The 18,205-nt window shown below is 39.3% G+C and overlaps 1 protein-coding gene across 1 annotated transcript in view; it reads left to right on the forward strand.

Moving 5' to 3' along the window:
* The window catches only part of LOC126088335 (dynein axonemal heavy chain 10), a 1,153,099-nt gene that overhangs the window by 23,854 nt on the left and 1,111,040 nt on the right, over positions 1-18,205 (forward strand). The window contains exon 3 of the mRNA XM_049906469.1: positions 2,747-2,914. Coding sequence (XP_049762426.1) covers positions 2,747-2,914 — 168 coding nt within the window. The remainder of the gene's footprint in view (positions 1-2,746; positions 2,915-18,205) is intronic.

The raw sequence follows: 18,205 nt of genomic DNA on the forward strand, positions 1-18,205 counted from the left end.
CACAATATTGTGCTTTATTTTTACAAGATATGTTTGCAGACAGTCTGAAGTATGCTGTTGTTAGACTACTAATTAAGAAAGGTAGTAGGAGAGATAACTCTTGTCCTATTTTACTATTAACCTTATTTTCTGAAGTATGGAAAAAGATTGTTTAAGCGTATCTGCAAATATAAGATTCTGAGTTTGTCACAGTTTCAGTTCCAGAAGGGCTCCGCCACTGAACATGCCATCTATCATTTCATTGAGAATATATTAAAATATATGAATAGCAATATTTCACCTCCTAGATTTTTTGTGATTTATTTAAGGCATTTGAGTGTGCAAATCACAACATTATTTTGGAGCTTATTGTATTTGAGGTACTATGACTATGTGTTTCATGTAATGTTTAACTGATAATAAGTAAAGAGTCATGTTAGATAGTGTGCAACCCTGATGATGTATCTTCTTATTACTGGTGTTCCACATGTTTCAGTTCTGGGACCACTGTTGTTTTCATTATATTTAAATGACCTTCTGTCTTACACTTCTAAAGTGCAAAATAGTGCTCTTCACTGATGATGCAAGCATCAAATCATGTCCAACAGTCCTAAACAACGGAAGGTGCAATTAATGAAATATTAAAAAGTATTGTTGCTGTTATTCATGTTTGTGCACTACTGGACCATGTGATGTACTACAAGGAGCATTTTTTAGCATGTTATTTAAACTTTTATTTGTGTCATAACACTTTCATTCTTTCAGAACGAGCTCTTTTCTGGTTATCAGATTAAGTTGTTCTGGTTTTCTTGAGTTTTCCTTCCTTGCTAACTGTACAGTTATTAATTTTCTACATATCAAGTTGTGTTATTCCCATGTCCTTTGGGTCTTCTTTTACAATGCCATTCCATTTTATTGTTTCAATTTTTATTTTACTGGAAGTTCCATAGAATTTCACAGTTTGTCTAGTTGATCTGGTTAGTTCCATACGCCCATACAATTTTAACCCATGTTTTTTTTCATTTCGAAGGTATTACTGATTGGTTCTTTATCATTTTACCTTGGAAAAATTGTGGTTCATTCAGTTTTGTTCAAATCAGGATATATCATCAAAGTAATACAGAATGGGGAAAAGACATAAGTATGTGCCATATCCAGAAAGTAAGTGTCCCGATGTTGTTTCTTTTAAATTAGATGTATTTAGCCAGCAAAATTGCACAAATGCAATAGATCTATGAAATGAAAATCAAATGATGGCCAGACAGGTACCACCTGGTGCTAGTACTGTGGCAGCAGTGCCCCAAAATGGCATCTCTTATTCGTTCTCCCCCTGTATGTGAGGTTCAGTCAGTGATAAGGTTCCTTAATGCACAAAACATAGTGCCTGTTGAAATTCATTGTCATCTCTGTCAGGTCAATGGTCAGAATGTCACGAACAAACAGATGGTGCATCACTCGTGTAGGCTTTTTTTTAAGGTTGCCAAAGTGTGCACGATGAAGAGCATAGTGAGCAACCACCCCTCATCAATGACCACCTGGTTGAGATGGTGCAGCAGTGCATCCTGGGGAACCATCACTTCACGATTATGGAGCTCAGCAGCCATTTTCTGTAGACATCATGATGCTTGTTGCATGAAATTGTCACTAAGCACCTGCTGTTCAAGAAATTATGTGCCAGGTGATTGCCAAAAAACCTGACACTCAAGCACAAAATGAAACACTATGGAGCAGCACTGACATTTCTGCAGAGATATCACGATGAAAGTGACAAGTTCCTTGACAGGATCATCATGGGCATTGAGACATGGATTTCTCACTTGACGCTGGAAAGCAAGCAGCAGTCAATATACTTGCATCACAGTGGATCTCTCGTCAAGACGAAATTCAGACAGACTGTGTCGGTGCAAAAAGTGATGTGCGCAGTGTACTAGGATAGTAAGGGATTCTTTCCATTGACTTCCTGCCCAGAGGTGAAACAGTGAACACTGATCATTACTGTGAAGCAATGCGGAAACTGTGATGTATCATTCAGAACAAGAGGTGTGGAATGCTTACTGCAAGTCTTGTTCTACTCCATGGCAGTGGTCATCCCCATACAGCTCAGTACACAGCAGATGTTTTTGCAGAAGTTTTGCTGGGAGCTGCTTGGTAATCCAGCATACAGTCCTGATCTTGCTCCCAGTGATTTCTGTCTTTTCATGCACCTCAAGAAATTTCTGTCCTCCAGCCAGTGTTTTTACAACAATGAAGAGCTGAAGATGACTGTCACACACTGGTTCCTTTCACAGGTGGCAGATTTCTATGACACAGGAATACAAAAGTTGATCCCACGATGTCACAAGTGACTCAATACTTTTGGTGACGATGTTGAAAATAGCTCAAACATTCCTATGCCTGTTGCCAGTAAAGTTTTTCATGTAACTATATTGTATTTGTTTTAAAAAATATGGAAATTTAATTTCTTGGTTAACCTTGTAAAACTGATTGTTCAAAATTCCTGTATGTGCATACTGATCAAAACTTGACTTGGAAATCACTGGTTATAGAGCTTCTGTTTGCTGTTAATAGTGTTTCCATTTGATTGTACAGAATTGTCACTGGTTGTCAGAAAGTATTCAGCTTTTATGTGTTTTGTTTATTTTTCATACATGGAGTGTATGAAATTATTTACTTGTACCTATGATGATGTGACATGTTAATGTGTTCTATGATTTAATAATTATTCTCATGAAAATGGAATTTAATTGCTGCAATGATTTTTTTAAAGGTGGAGAAAATTCAGAAAACTTTGGATGTTTGATAAGACTCTAACAAATGAAAGGTTTGCTGCCAACAACCCTACATTACTTGCTTATGATGAAAAATTTGGATATTATACTCGTGTCATAAATGAAATTCAAGATATTCAGCCATATGTAGATATTAAAAGTATGAGGTAAGTTTAGAGCACATTCTTCTCCATATAATGAGAATGGTAGGTAACACATGCTCAGTAGTAAATCATATCGTCTGTGGTTGTGGTAGCTGAATAGCTCATTCACTTATTAAAGCATTGATACTGCATTTAAAATTTGTGACATATGTTAAAACTTGTATTCAGAAATGTTGATTAGTGTAAGTATAGTGTGCTGAATTAAAGTTCTACATTTTAAGAGAGGCACAATGGAACATCAATAAATATTATCCGTAGCTTTTGTTATGCAATGCACAGTATGATAATCATTCTTAGATGAGTTAAGAGAGGTGGAGTTTATGATCTCCAGAATGCGGTGTAGAGTTTTACATTGATATTCTAGTTTGTTAATACTTTGCTTCCAACTAACAGAGATAGATTACATTAGTGAACTGCATAACATGTTGTGTAGGAGATTATTAGTTCTCATAATGTAAACCAAAGCTTAAAAATATGAATGGTAACCAAAACGTTTTTCAGTGTGGTATGGCTTAATTCAAAGGAAACCAAAGTACATCAAAGAAGAAAGTAATCAGCAGTCCTTTCAACACTCCATGATGTCTTTGGAATCAAAATTGAATTAATGTTCTGAGATTATATCTGAGATTATACTGATCAGCCAGAACATTACGACCACTGACCTATCATTGATAGAAACCCGTCCAGGGAATAGCAGTGTCACCTGATGAGGAATGACTGCTCATCAGACACACATACAGTGCACATAGTATCAGTGAGTATGCTCTCCATGTGAAGAACGGGGATTGTGTATGATCTATCTAAGTTTGACCAAGGGCAGAATGTGATGCCCAAGTGGCTCGGCACAAGCATTCCAGAAGCTGCACAACTTGTCAGTTGTTGGAGGAGCTGTGGTGACTGTCTTCAACACATGGCGAAATAAAGGTGAAACCACATCCAGACATCATGGGGTTGGGCAGCAACCCCTCAATACAGATGTCAGATGTTGTAGGCTTGGCAGACTGTCAAAACAGGACAGGCGGTGAACTATGGTGGAACTAACATTAGACTTTATTGCTGAGCAGAGTACAAGTGTGCCTGAATATACAATGTACCAAGCACTCCTAATGATGGGCCTCCACAACTGAAGACCCAATCATGTGCCAATGTTAACATGCCATCGGAAACTACAACTGAAATGGGCACGTGTGTCAGCATTGGATCTTGGCATAGTGGCAGAGTGCTGCATGGTCTGATGAATGCTGATACCTCCTTCATCATGCTGATGGGAGAGCGTGAATCAGTCATCTTCCAGGGGGACAGCTGCTTGAAATCTGTACTGTTGGATGGAGACAAGTTGGTGGTGCCTCCAATATGCTTTGGGGTACATTCACAAGGGTATCCATGGGTCCAGTGGAGCTCATTCAAGGCATGAGGACAGCCAAGGAGTATCGTACATTGGTTAAAGGTCCTGTATGCCCCTTTGTGACAGTCATGTGTCCTGATGGCAGTGGCAGTTTTATACAAGATGATGTGCCATGTCACAAGGCCAGGAGTATGATGGGGTTGGTTGAAGAACACAACTCGTGGGGATCTGAATCCGAATGAACCTATCTGGGATGTGCTCAGAGCTCATCATTCCCCTTCCCCGGAATTTATGGAAATTAGGTGACTTGTTTGTGTAGATGTGGTGCCAACTACATCCATCAACCTACCAAGGCCTCATTGCTTCCATGCCATGACGCATCACCACTGTTACCAAAGCCAAAGGCAGACATACCAGCTATTATGTAAGTGGTCATAATGTTCTAGTTGATTGGTGTATACCGTGTATGAAAAGTAAAAATTGTGTGCTCTTTTGGAGATCATATACAGAGTTATGAAGTAATGAGAGGAAGTTAGTTGCAAGTTACGGCTTTCATTTTCCTCCAACTGCTTCTGTTAATGCTCAAGGTCTATAATCTATTAGGTGAAGTCAGTGGTTTGAGTGAGTTGGTAACATAAGTGTGTAATATACTTCTCTAGAATAAAAAGTCTTAAAATACTCATACATAAGTTTGAATTATTGCAACTACTGAGTCTATGTGCATTTCCAATGAAAAATAAGTATATACTTCAAGTCCTAATTGAACCCACAGTTTTAACTTCTCTTGAATGACCAACACAGTGTGTACTTAATGAGCAGTATAGCTCAGTATTTGTAACAACACTGATTCTGTGGAGAACCCCTAACTCCTTGTAATAAATGACTAGTTGAAACTTTGAGTTGATCCACGAGGCATGCATGAAGAGCAAAATTTGTAGTGTACTGGCCACAAAAAGTACTTTTTTGGGCACACAGTTTTAACTTCCATTGTGTGTTGCATAGAAGTACAATTACATTCATGGTATTGTTTATTGTAACATATAATCATGAGTTTTCAGTCACTTGAAATGTCATTGCCCATGATCATTTTTATGGCCCTGTCCTCATACTAGAACATTGCATCTATGTGGCAAACCCATGCAAGTGGCGTTTATTCTCCAACACTTGCCTTACAAGCAGTGCCGAAACGTGGCCAGCAGCCTCCTCACTCACCATTGTGAGGACAAGCACTCACTGAATGTGAGGTAATAGACAAGTTTCCAAGCCATGTGGCTAAGGAAATATGGACACACTACAGCTTGATCACAACATAGCAGTACTAATGGGCCCAGTAAGTGTTGTAAATCATTTTAAATCAGAATTTCTGTTAACTGGTCAATTTTCCATGTTTACTCTAGAGATAGTGCATTCTGAATAACTCAGCTCTACCAGATGTTACCATAGTGAACGAGTATACTATGTATAATGAAAATTAAAGTGATAATCAAATATTAATGTAATTGAAGGTCACTGATATAGCTGTGGAGCTATAAATTTGTGTTCATGAATGTTGTTGTTGTTGTTGTTGTTGTTGTTGGGGTCTTCAGTCCTGAGACTGGTTTGATGCAGCTCTCCATGCTACTCTATCCTGTGCAAGCTGCTTCATCTCCCAGTACTTACTGCAACCCACATCCTTCTGAATGTGCTTAGTGTATTCATCTCTTGGTCTCCCGCTGCGATTTTTACCCTCCACGCTGTTCTCCAGTACTAAATTGGTGATCCCTTGATGCCTTAGAACATGTCCTACTAACCGGTCCCTTCTTCTTGTCAAGTTGTGCCACAAACTCCTCTTCTCCCCAATTCTATTCAATACCTCCTCATTAGTTATGTGATCTACCCATCTAATATTCAGCATTCTTCTGTACCACCACATTTTGAAAGCTTCTATTCTCTTCTTGTCCAAACTATTTATTGTCCATGTTTCAGTCCCATAAATGGCTACACTCCATACAAATACTTCCAGAAACGACTTCCTAACACTTAAATCTATACTCGATGTTAACAAATTTCTCTTCTACAGAAACGCTTTCCTTGCCATTGGCAGTCTACATTTTATATCCTCTCTACTTCAACCATCATCAGTTATTTTTCTCCCCAAATAGCAAAACTCCTTTACTACTTTAAGTGTCTCATTTCCTAATCTAATTCCCTCAGCATCACCCGACTTAATTCGACTACATTCCATTATCCTCGTTAATGAATAGCGGATGAAATAGTGGTTGCATTCAGTCTGGAGCTAAAATTGTACTGACAATAAACATATTTTGGACAGAGCATTTGAAAAAGATTGACAATGAGGAATGTGAGGGGTGACTACAATTGTCAATTTTGTTTATAATTAACAAGAAATTTCAACCAGCTACACGGTGGTCTCTCATGAATATTGTGAGCAAATGAAGTAATAGGACCCGAAATTGCACAGACCAGAAAGAGAAAAAAAATGCAAAGCATAGTGGTAAGGGAAGCACATCTTACACGTGGACACTGCAGTTCACAGACTACGTGCAGTTGAAAATGATTGGATGACATTCACATGACCATGAACAGTGCTCATATGGCTGTGACATTTGGTGACACAGCAGTGGTATTTTTGGCAATTTCTGCCAAGCTATGCAAAGTTTATTCATGCTTTCTCTTGCAGACTGCACCTTCATGAACCACATTCCTGCATTATCTTGTACTTTTTCTCCTGCAATGTTCTGTTGTAACAAATCTTGTAACATGTGCATTTAACATGCTACTTTCATTGAAAATAAAGTACTTGGAAGGCAGTTTCAGTAAGATTTCCCTTACATAAGAACCAAATCACTACTCTTTCATTTGGTGCAATTTAATTGATTATTGACAGATATGCAGGGATTTGACACTCTTCCGTGTCAGAATGCCACAGTTTGCAAAGCTTCCACACCACAGCACAGTAAGTGATGTAATTTTGGCAGTCCCACCTAGAGGGCATGATGTGTACTGTGTGTTGAAGGTGTGTGTCGTCCATGTCCTCAGAATACATTCAAAAATTAGAAAATAATGCTTTACAGAATTTTGATAGGCCATGTGAAGGTGGAAAGAGGGATAATAGCATGTTACCCCATAGAGGAAGGAAGGAAGGAAAATCAGGGATCAGGGATATTGAGACTGATGAAAGAAAGAATATAGACAGGAAAGACAGTCACCCAATCACAGCTCACACCCCATGCACCCTTCTGTCAAATGGCAAGATCAGTGAGCCCTAGAAATTAATCTTCAGCCATCCTACCTAATGGCTATTGCTCACCTTCACCTTCTTGAAAGGTTGGTCCAGTACCATTCTGTTTTAAGACCAAGATTCTTACATCCTTCCAATTGTAATTACTCCTTAGCACCTAGTTGTGATAGTGAGATATGCGTGCCTCATTTGCTGTTTCATGTACTGAAGGTCGCCATTCTCAGGTGAGAATACTGTTTGCTAAATCTCACCAGAATCGATTTCTGCCATGAACAGTGCCCCTTTTCTACACTACAGAGAATCAAAGCACCTGTAATATAAAACTTATTGCTGCTTCACCTTAACACAAAATGGAGGTACAGCACCCCAGTGGTGAAAGCTGGAAGGAATGATGAACCACTAATGAGTATGTGCTTCTGCCAGTCAAGTAATTTATAAACTAGTTCAACGTAGAATAACATTCCATTAAAATTTTTTTATTAGTCTCTCAATCATTCCATGTAATGAATCTTTTTACCATATATATGCTACAGAAAGCTTATATTATAAACATTTGTTCTATGTTATTTTTTACTTTATTACTTCCCGAACTTGGGATTTTGATGCTCATTTCATCTCCCTATAACTTTTGGTGTTTTGTGTCATTCATCCCTTACAGTCCCTTTTATCATTTCCGGATATCATTCTAACTTATTCATTCACACTAACAATGAAAAGTTACACATTTTTATTCCAAAGAAATGAGTATTTTCCACATCATTAATCTTTGAGAACAAGCATCACAGAATAGTATCATAGTAAAATAAACTGCTTAGTCTTCATTAACACAGTAACGGAATGACATAGACAGTATAGTATTGGCAAATTTGGATGGTTCTATGTATATGTCGAAGAATTTCTTTAACTCAGCAGTCATTAGTTTAGATTTTTCATGTGCTTTCATCAAAAATAAATCCCCAATTTTCTCTTATTTCTTTTTCACCCTACTATTGTGTCTTATTTTTTTCCAGGTTCCCCATGCTTTTTTATTACCTTTTTCACTATAGCATCATTTTCCAGTGCAGAAATAAATGTAAATTCTGGAAGTTAAGCTTTTTTTAAATTGAATATATGAGGAGAATCTACTGGTGGAGTATTTAATGACAAAAACTGGGAACATGCTCAATCCAAGTAGGATGGTTATGGCTACAGTACACTAAACACAGCTTGTGGATGTCTCTCATGTATTTTGCTGGAGGTTTAGTAGACGGTGATCTGCTGAAATCAAAATGTGCTTTATGGCTGCTCTCTTGACAAAGGATTTCCAAGATTTTGAAACAAATAGAGATCTAGATTAACCACAAGCTTACAAGAAAGGTTCATATCTGTCTCCTCATAATCAGAAAGAAAGAAGGAGGAAAAGACCCTCAAGTTGTGCTACATGCCCGTGAGGTGTGTGGGAGGGCAAGATAGTGACAATGAGCAACCTCTGGGGCACTTGCCATGCTCCAGGTGCACAAGGCTTGCTCAGGTTAACTGAGCTGTGGCCCTGCCTGAGTTACTTTTCTAGTTACTCACAGGATTACTTTGGAGCCAAATCTCACAAAAAATACCCCTGATGGGAAGGATGTACTTTCAGGCAGCACCAACACTCAGCTGACCAAGAGAGTTTGGATGGTCAGCCCATAAGAGAAAAAGTATCAAAAATATAAGACAGGGCATTACCATAACACCTCCATAGTACTCAAGAGTGGAGAGGGGACATTTGAAAGGTCTTCTTTTTCTGTATACACTAAGATGTGGAAGATATTGCTGTATCTTAAAAAATAATAAAATGGCTTCATAGTGTTACGTTACTAGTGGAAACAGTGACATCACACCAAGTATTTTAGCAACAGTAGGTCGCTGGTCTGCAGCTTGTGATCTAGTGGTTAACATTGCTGCCTCTAGTCCATAGGGTCCCAAGTTTGATTCCTGGTGGGGTCAGATTTTATCCCCTCAGTGACTGGGTGTTGTCTTATCCTCATCATCATTTCATCACTATTGACATGCTAGTCACCAAAGTGGCATCAAGTAAAGAAAACTAGTACTGGGCAGCTGAAATACTCCAGATTGAGTCTCGCAACCAATACTACAATATGTTCATTTCATTAGGCAGCTACCATATAATAGCCAAAATGGATAATCCTCTTTTTTCTAGCAAGAGTGTAGTTATCTGTCCAGATATATTGGACAGATCCCAAAGAATTACAAGAACAATGGAAAACAATGGTGCTACAGAAATGAAAAATTTATGAGAAAAGTAAATGGTTGTAATGGGAAAACACCAGTATTTATGTTAACCTTCAGTACACTTGTACTACTTTAACATATTACTACAGTTTATATCCACCTTAAAGTTTGGCCACACATCCCAAACCTGATCTGATGCTTCAAGTGGCAAACATTTGGCTGCGTTATTGTGGAATGTCACAGTAGAGCTGCATGTAGGAGTCATTGAAGGCCAACACATGAATCAAGTTAATCTTGTATGGCTGCTCCAAAATTTTTAAATCATTCTACTGATCATGCTAAGTGGAGGAAAAAGTGCTTTATTTATACAAAGAAGTGAAACATTCAAGAGATGAAGGCGACAAGGGGAAGCTCCTATGACAGTGATACTGCAAGGGACTTATCCAGATCATCTTCATCTTCTGTATCAAAATTGTCTTTGTCCTGAAGCATGACCCTTTACATTACTGGCACAGTTTCATGCATAACAGTCTTGCTCACCTACACCTCTCTGATCTTGGCAGTCAGTCTTGCATTTGCAATATATTAGCTGGAAACGCCTTTTGGGTGTGGGGTATTTCATTGTGGTAATGGCAGCCAACCACATTTTTTGTTAACGTCCACCCAAAATACATGGATCCAAGTAGATTTTGATCCATTGCTGCACCCAATGTGTGTTACTGAGCTGCAGATTCAGTGGAAGGTTTTGGAGCCACGTTTACTGATGGTTTGTAGGCTAATGACACATACTGCTTATACCTCTTCTTGTTGAAGTTGCGATTGGGTGGTTACCACCATAAAGGGCAACCAGAGATTTCTCACATGCTCCTGCTATTTCTTTTGGCTGGGTTGAAAAAGCAGCGAACACCGACAACATTACCAACAGAACAATTCATCAGCGCGGTGGAACAGGCCACTCTTGCACTTCCATGTGATCCTGCAAGAGAGGAAAGCACTGAAGCAGCTCCGAGAAGATGCCAAAACGGTTGTCCACCCAGCAGATAAAGGGTCCTACTACCATGTAATTCATATAAACAAAAATTGTAGGACCTATTAGAAGACGACACCTACTGGAGAATCGAAGACAATTCTACCAACAGAGTTTCGACTATTAAGCTTCTCCAGCAGACCTTCGAAGATAAGAAGACGGTGAAGAAACTTTGTCCATGAGCAGCTGCACCCCCTAGACTTTGCAGGCTACCTAAAGTACATAAGGATGGATTGCATCTCCACCCAATTGTAAGCAACACTGAAACACCAACATAGGAATTAGCAAAACACCTAATGTCAATGCTCAGTCAACACAACATCAGAAACTCCGCACTTTTCGTCCAGCAGCTCCAGAACTTCCAATTGGACCAAGAACCAAGAAGACCTCATGGTGAAGTTTGACGTGGTATCCCTCTTTACTATGGTACCTCTAAGAGACTTCCTAAGCCTCATAGGAGAAAACTTCAGACCAACAGTAATGAAAGTTTTCGAATTCGTACTTACATCACATCCTTTCTGTTCGATGGGAACTACTATGAACAAACAGATGGAGTAACGATGGGCTGTTCGCTATCACCAATAGTGGCAGTATGTTTATGGAGGCTTTTGAAGAAGAAGCACTCAAGTCAGCAGTCTACAAGCCCTCTTGCTTCTTTCAATATGTAGACGATACATTCGTAATCTTGCTGCACATACAACAATGCCTCCAATCTGCAGCATCTGAACTCGCTTCATCAGAATATCAAGTTCACAATGGAGTTAGAAGAAAACAACCAGCTTCCATTTCTGGATGTGCTCATCAAGCGAAGACCAGATGGCACAATAGAACACAGCATCTACCATAAGCTGACACATACAGGGTGGTCCATTGATCGTGACCAGGCCAAATATCTCACGAAATAATCGTCAAACGAAAAAACTACACAGAACGAAACTCGTCTAGCTTGAAGGGGAAACCAGATGGCGCTATGGTTGGCCTGCTAGTTGGCACTGCCATAGGTCAAATGGATATCAACTGCGTTTTTTAAAATATGAATCCCTCTTTTTTATTACATATTTGTGTAGTACATAAAGAAATATGAATGTGTTAGTTGGACCACTTTTTTCGCTTTTTGATAGATGGCGCTGTAATAGTCACAAATGTATAAGTACATGGTATCATGTATCATTCCGCCAGTGCAGACGGTATTTGCTTCGTGATACATTACCTGTGTTGAAATGGACCGTTTACCAATTGCAGAAAAGGTCGATATTGTGTTGATATATGGCTATTGTGATCAAAATGCGCAACGGGCGTGTGCTATGTTTACTGCTCAGTATCCTGGACGATGTCATCCAAGTGTCTGGACCATTAGCCATATAGTTACGTTATTTAAGGAAACAGGAAGTGTTCAGCCACATGTGAAACATCAACCACGACCTGCAACAAATGATGATGCCCAAGTAGGTGTTTTAGCTGCTGCTGTGGGTAATCCGCACATCAGTAGCAGACAAGTTGCCCAAGAATTGGGAACCTCAAAAACGTCGGTGTTGAGAATGCTACATCAACATCGATTGCACCCATACCATATTTCTATGCACCAGGAATTGCATGGCGACGACTTTGAACGTTGTGTACAGTTCTTCCACTGGGCAAAAGAGAAATTACAGGATGATTACAGATTTTTTGCACGCGTTCTATTTAGCGACGAAGCGTCATTCACCAGCAGCGGTAATGTAAACTGGCATAATATGCACTATTGGGCAATGGAAAATCCATGATGGCTGCGACAAGTGGAACATCAGTGATCTTGGCGAGTTAATGTATGGTGCGGCATTATGGGAGGAAGGATAATTGGCCCCCATTTTATCGATGGCAATCTAAATGGTGCAATGTATGCTGATTTCCTATTTAATATTCTACCAATATTACTACAAGATGTTTCTCTGCATGACAGAATGGCAATGTACTTCCAACATGATGGATGTCTGGCACATAGCTCACTTGTGGTTGAAGCGGTATTGAATAGCATATTTCATGACAGGTGGACCGGTCATCGAAGCATCATACCATGGCCCGCACGTTCACCGGATCTGACGTCCCCAGATTTCTTTCTGTCGGGAAAGTTGAAGGATATTTGCTATCGTGATCCACTGTCAACGTCTGACAACATGTGCGAACATTACGGAAGGTGAACTACTCGCTGTTGAGAGGAATGTCGTTACACGTATTGCCAAATGCATTGAGGTTGACGGACATCATTTTGAGCATTTATTGCATTAATGTGGTATTTACAGGTAATCACGCTGTAACAGTATGCGTTCTCAGAAATGATAAGTTCAGAAAGGTATATGTATCACATTGGAACAATCGAAATAAAATGTTCAAGCGTACCTATGGTCTGTATTTTAATTTAAAAAACCTACCTGTTACCAACTGTTTGTCTGAAATTGTGAGCCATATGTTTGTGACTATTACAGCGCCATCGATCACAAAGCGAAAAAAGTGGCCCAGCTAAAACATTCATATTTCTTTATGTACTACATGAATATGTAATAAAAATGAGGGTTCCTATTTAAAAAATGCAGTTGATATCCGTTTGACCTGTGGCAGCACCATCTAGTGGGCCAGCCATAGCGCCATCTGGTTCCCCCCCCCTTCAAGCTAGATATGTTTTGTTCTTTGTAGTTTTTTCATTTGACACTTATTTCATGAGATATTTGGGCCGGTCACGATCAATGGATCACCCTGTATAGATTTGTACTTGCATGCCTGCAGCTGTCATGCTGCTTCACAGTGAGAGGGTGTTCAGAGCACACTGGTGCACAGAGCACACAAAATCTCAGACTGTGACAGCCTAGCAACTGAACTGAAGCACTTGCAGGATGTGTTCTCCATAAATGGTTTCATCAACCGGCAGATAAAATGTGCCTTAAGACCGTAGAAGCCGAGACCACAGCCTTCCGATGACAAAGACAAACCAGTTGCGACGGCAATTATACTGTATGTCGGGAACACATTGGCAAACATCAGCAGAATACTCAGAAAATACAGTATCAAGTGCAAGTCTCGCCCTCCATCCAAAATGAAAACATTATTAGGATCAGTCAAGGATGACTTAGGACTCTGGAAACTGGAAGTTTACAACATCCCCTGCCAATGCGGGAAAATGTACGTAGGCCAGACCATCTGGACAGTACAGGAGAGATGTAGTGAACATAAATGCCACACACACAATGCACAGTTGACCAAGTCTGCCATGGCAGAGCACTGCATCTCACATGGACATGACACGCACTACGATGGCAGAAAGGTGTTACAGCAATCAAACACCTTCTAGGACTGTATCCTCAAGAGGCAGTGAGATCTGGCTGCATGATGAACTAGTAAATAAAGACAGCGGTTTCCAGTTAAGCAAGGCCTGTGATCCAGCTTTGTGTATGATTAAAACACAACAACAGTCTACATGGAAATCTGCTCCTGTCAGGACACCTGAAGAAAAAGAAGAAGAATAAGAATTGTCACCACCACAGCAGAGTTCAGCAAGTGGCCATGGCCACGGAAGGACTGTGGCCCATGATCTGTAGCGCGGTAGCGCGCTTCCCCCACCACCCAGTGCCATCCTTCCTCCTCCATTGGCCGCAGACTGCTCGGAAGTGCCCAGACAGAGGGTGGAGGAGAGGGGTGGAGATTATATAAAGTTTGGTATCCATCAGAGATCAATCAGGCTCCAAGAACACCTGAAGATGGCAAGAAGTCAGCTTGTCAAAATATGGCGCGTTTTGGATGATGCTACCCAGCTGAATACCGGAGAAATTTTCAAGATTAGTTACATATGATTTGAGATCTCAATTTTTGGAGGGGGTCTTAAGAAATTTAACCTTGTTTTGGTCAAATGACATGGACATAGAACTGTAACCATTCATTGCATGGAGGAAGAGAATGTAAGTGGAAACACACTCCTCCTCTGCACTTCCCAAATGATAGAGGAGCTGAGGCATAGTACCTATCTCTGGCTTGAGGAAGTAGACATTATGGTGAGTCTGGAGACTTTTCATTATGACGAGATCTTACACCAAAATTGTGATATTCTTGTGAGCTGAAGCCAAGGATTCTGCCATCTGCTTTATCAATGTGTCTACATTCTTGGAGGCAATTCACTTTCATTTTACATTTCCATCAGCATGGTAATAAGTCTATCCTTGTATTTTCCATTTGATAGAAAATTCACTTGTGAAACTGTTAGTGTCATGGTGCTGGTAAATTTTATCCTCTTTACTGCTTTATGGTCAGTCTTCTTACATACTGTATGGACTTCATAGGATATTGTCAGTCCAAGTACCCATTGAATGCAGTCGTTGAACTTTGATTATACGATTTCATACATAATGGATTGTGAGTCACAGATTTGTCTGAAGGTATGTCTGCTTGACAACATGAATTTGGGAATCAAAAAGCCCCCATCAGTCACATGTATTGTACTCTTTGGTTCCAGAGTAATCAGGATGGAAGCCGATGAAAAAGGGGTTGGCTCCTGTTACTACACTAAAAGCAGCAACTCTCAATAGGCTTCTTCAGCTTATGTCTCACAAATGAAAGACAGATTGCCAAGGCCAGCACGGGTGTAGGCAAACAGGACTGTTCTGTATGAAACTGTGCCAGCAGTGTAAAGGGGCGTACTCAACATAGACAATAGTTTTAATATAGAAGATGAAGATGACCTGGACAAGCCCATTCCTTCTTTTCCAGATGGAGAACCTACTCGAAGAAATGACCCAATCCTGGTCTCACCAGTCATTCATTTCATGACACATGTACACTATAACATACAGATTTCATATTCATCCTTCTCGTGTCATGTACCTGACATGTCGTAAACATAACTTGCTAATGTTTTCATCAAACATACTTTCACATCAGTTCATTCGAAACACCTTCCTTTAAGTGTAATACACTGATAGTATAATGCTGATCAGACTTAGATAGGTGGGACAGGTTATTTGGCAGTAGACTGCAGAAGAAATTTTTCATAATTTTCACTTTGTGCCTTACTCCTTATAGGAAAATTGAATGTTACAGACATCCATTTATGAAATTTAATTTACATTCACATGGTGCAGGATTTTTGTTGATAACATGCACATTTTTGAAGTTCATGAGTCTGAGAATGGTTGTTTTTGACACATTCGCAGAAAGGCCCAAAAACCACTGCTTTTTAGTGTTGTCTCGAACAGGTACCTCTCACTAGAAAATCTTGCATGGCTAGAGCATTTTCTAGAAAATTTTTCTACTGTTATTTTTGTAGATTGGTCATCTTCAAACAACACACAGTTCCCAATACAGAAGGGAAAAACTGAGCAAAAAGTTTGAGTGTTCTCTCTCTCTCTCTCTCTCTCTCTCTCTCTCTCTCTCTCTCTCTTCCTTTGTCCCCCCTCCCTCTCCCCTCCATCTCTCCGTTGTGAAGCCAATCTCCTATAAGGCAACAAACACGAAACTCAGAATCAGTACCACAGAAAAGATGCAGAAACATTCATAAAAAATCGGCAATTTTTTTTATGAAAATGGCTGTTTGAACACCAGTTGACTGGACTACACTCTCAGGAAGTGTGTAATAATTCCAATTTAAAAGAAGACCAATCCAAAAAAGCATGAATATCACCATCGTATCAGTTTTTATACGTTGCAAAATACTAATACAAATTATTTATAGAAAAATGGAAAAACTGGCAGAGACCAAGCATTGGGTTCTGGAGACATATAGGAGCACAAGAGGCAATACTGACACTGGGACTGCCTTTAGAAGATAGGACTTAGATTTGTAGACTTAGATGAAGCTTTTGAAAATGTTGACTGGAGTAACTTCTGTGAAATTCTGACGATAGTAAGGCTAAAACACAGGATGCAAAAGGTCATTTACAAATTGTACAGAAACCAGATGACTTATAATAGTCAAGGATGTATTGTTTCATACTACTCTGATGAAGTGAGGTGTTGCCCAAGCATTTTTGAAGCACCGAATGAAGATCACAATTGTAAAAAGTTTATTTTCACAATAAATTAGATAACATACATTTGAATATATGTTTTATTTATGCACATGTATCACGAGATGTGTGGACACAGCGTTTGTGGAAGCCGGTATGATGGTAAAGTTCGTACCACATTTGTGGTACCTGCTGGTCGAGTGGTTTATTCTGTTTTATCGATTCCTGCCTTGGAGATACGGTACATGCCATAGAGAAAGAGTGGCCTTGACAGTGCCTATGATGTCATGGTAATAAGAGAAAACTTGTTACATACTGACTCGATACTGACTCAGTTATAATTGGTTAAATACAAGAAACCATTTTTGAGCTGGTAGTCAATATTAGTGTATTGTGATGTTCTGCATGATAAAGCACTTTTGTTTCCCATAATTATTTAAACAAGAGTACAACATATGATATGTTGTTTATCAGTTGCCTCACATTTAGTTCAAGAATTGGATGTTGTATTTGTTCTGTTAACTTGCAGCTGTAACTACGGCACTTTGAGAAAAGAAGTTTGATTAGAAGAGGTTGGTGAGTGTGTTGAAATAATGTGAGCAAGATTAAATAACAAGAGGTCTTACCTCCTGAACAGACTATACTTCACCACCAAATATCCTAGTAACAAACCAATGGAACTTCCCAGAGAGCATGAAAGAGACATGATTGTTGAGAAGGTAGTGGGACAGGGTTGTAGCCTACGTCCAATGTTATTCAATCTGTACATTGAGCAAGCAGTAAAGGAGACCAAAGAAAAATTTGGAGTGAAAAGAAATAAAAACTTAGAGGTTTGCCAATGACATTAGAATTCTGTCAGAGATAGCAGAAGATTTGGAAGAGCAGTTGAATGGAATGGACAATGTCTCGAAGAGAGGATGAACATCAGCAAAGCAAAGCAAGAGTAATGGAATGTAGTCAGATTAAATCACATGATTCTGAGAGAATTAGATTAGGAAACGAGACAAAGTAATAGTTAGTTTTGCTACATAGGCAGTAAAATAATTGATTATGGCCGAAGTAGAGTGTATATAAAATGCAGACAGCTAGGAAATCACTTCTGAAAAAGACAAATGTATTAACATTTAATATAAATCTAACTGTTAGGAAGTCTCTTCTGAAGGCATTTGTCTCAAGTGTAGCCTTGCACTAAAGAGAAATGTGGATGATGAGCATTCAGACAAGAAGGACATAGCAGCCTTTGAAATATGTGCTACAGAAGAATACTGAAGACTAAATGGATAGTACAGTATTAAGTGCTGGCCATGCACTGTAATCTCTGACTCCACTCAGTTGTCTGGAATCATAATTTGTAATGTATTATCCCTCTTGTATCTAAAAAATGTGAATATTGTAGGTTATGCTATAAAGACGCACTTGAATTAGAAATGTAACTTACACAATTTTGTTAATGTGTAATGGACAATTGTTTCACTAATGAATAAAAAATGATTGCCATCCTTTA

The sequence above is a fragment of the Schistocerca cancellata genome, chromosome 6 (genome assembly GCF_023864275.1).
Source record: "Schistocerca cancellata isolate TAMUIC-IGC-003103 chromosome 6, iqSchCanc2.1, whole genome shotgun sequence".
Classification (NCBI taxonomy): Eukaryota; Metazoa; Arthropoda; class Insecta; order Orthoptera; family Acrididae; genus Schistocerca; species Schistocerca cancellata.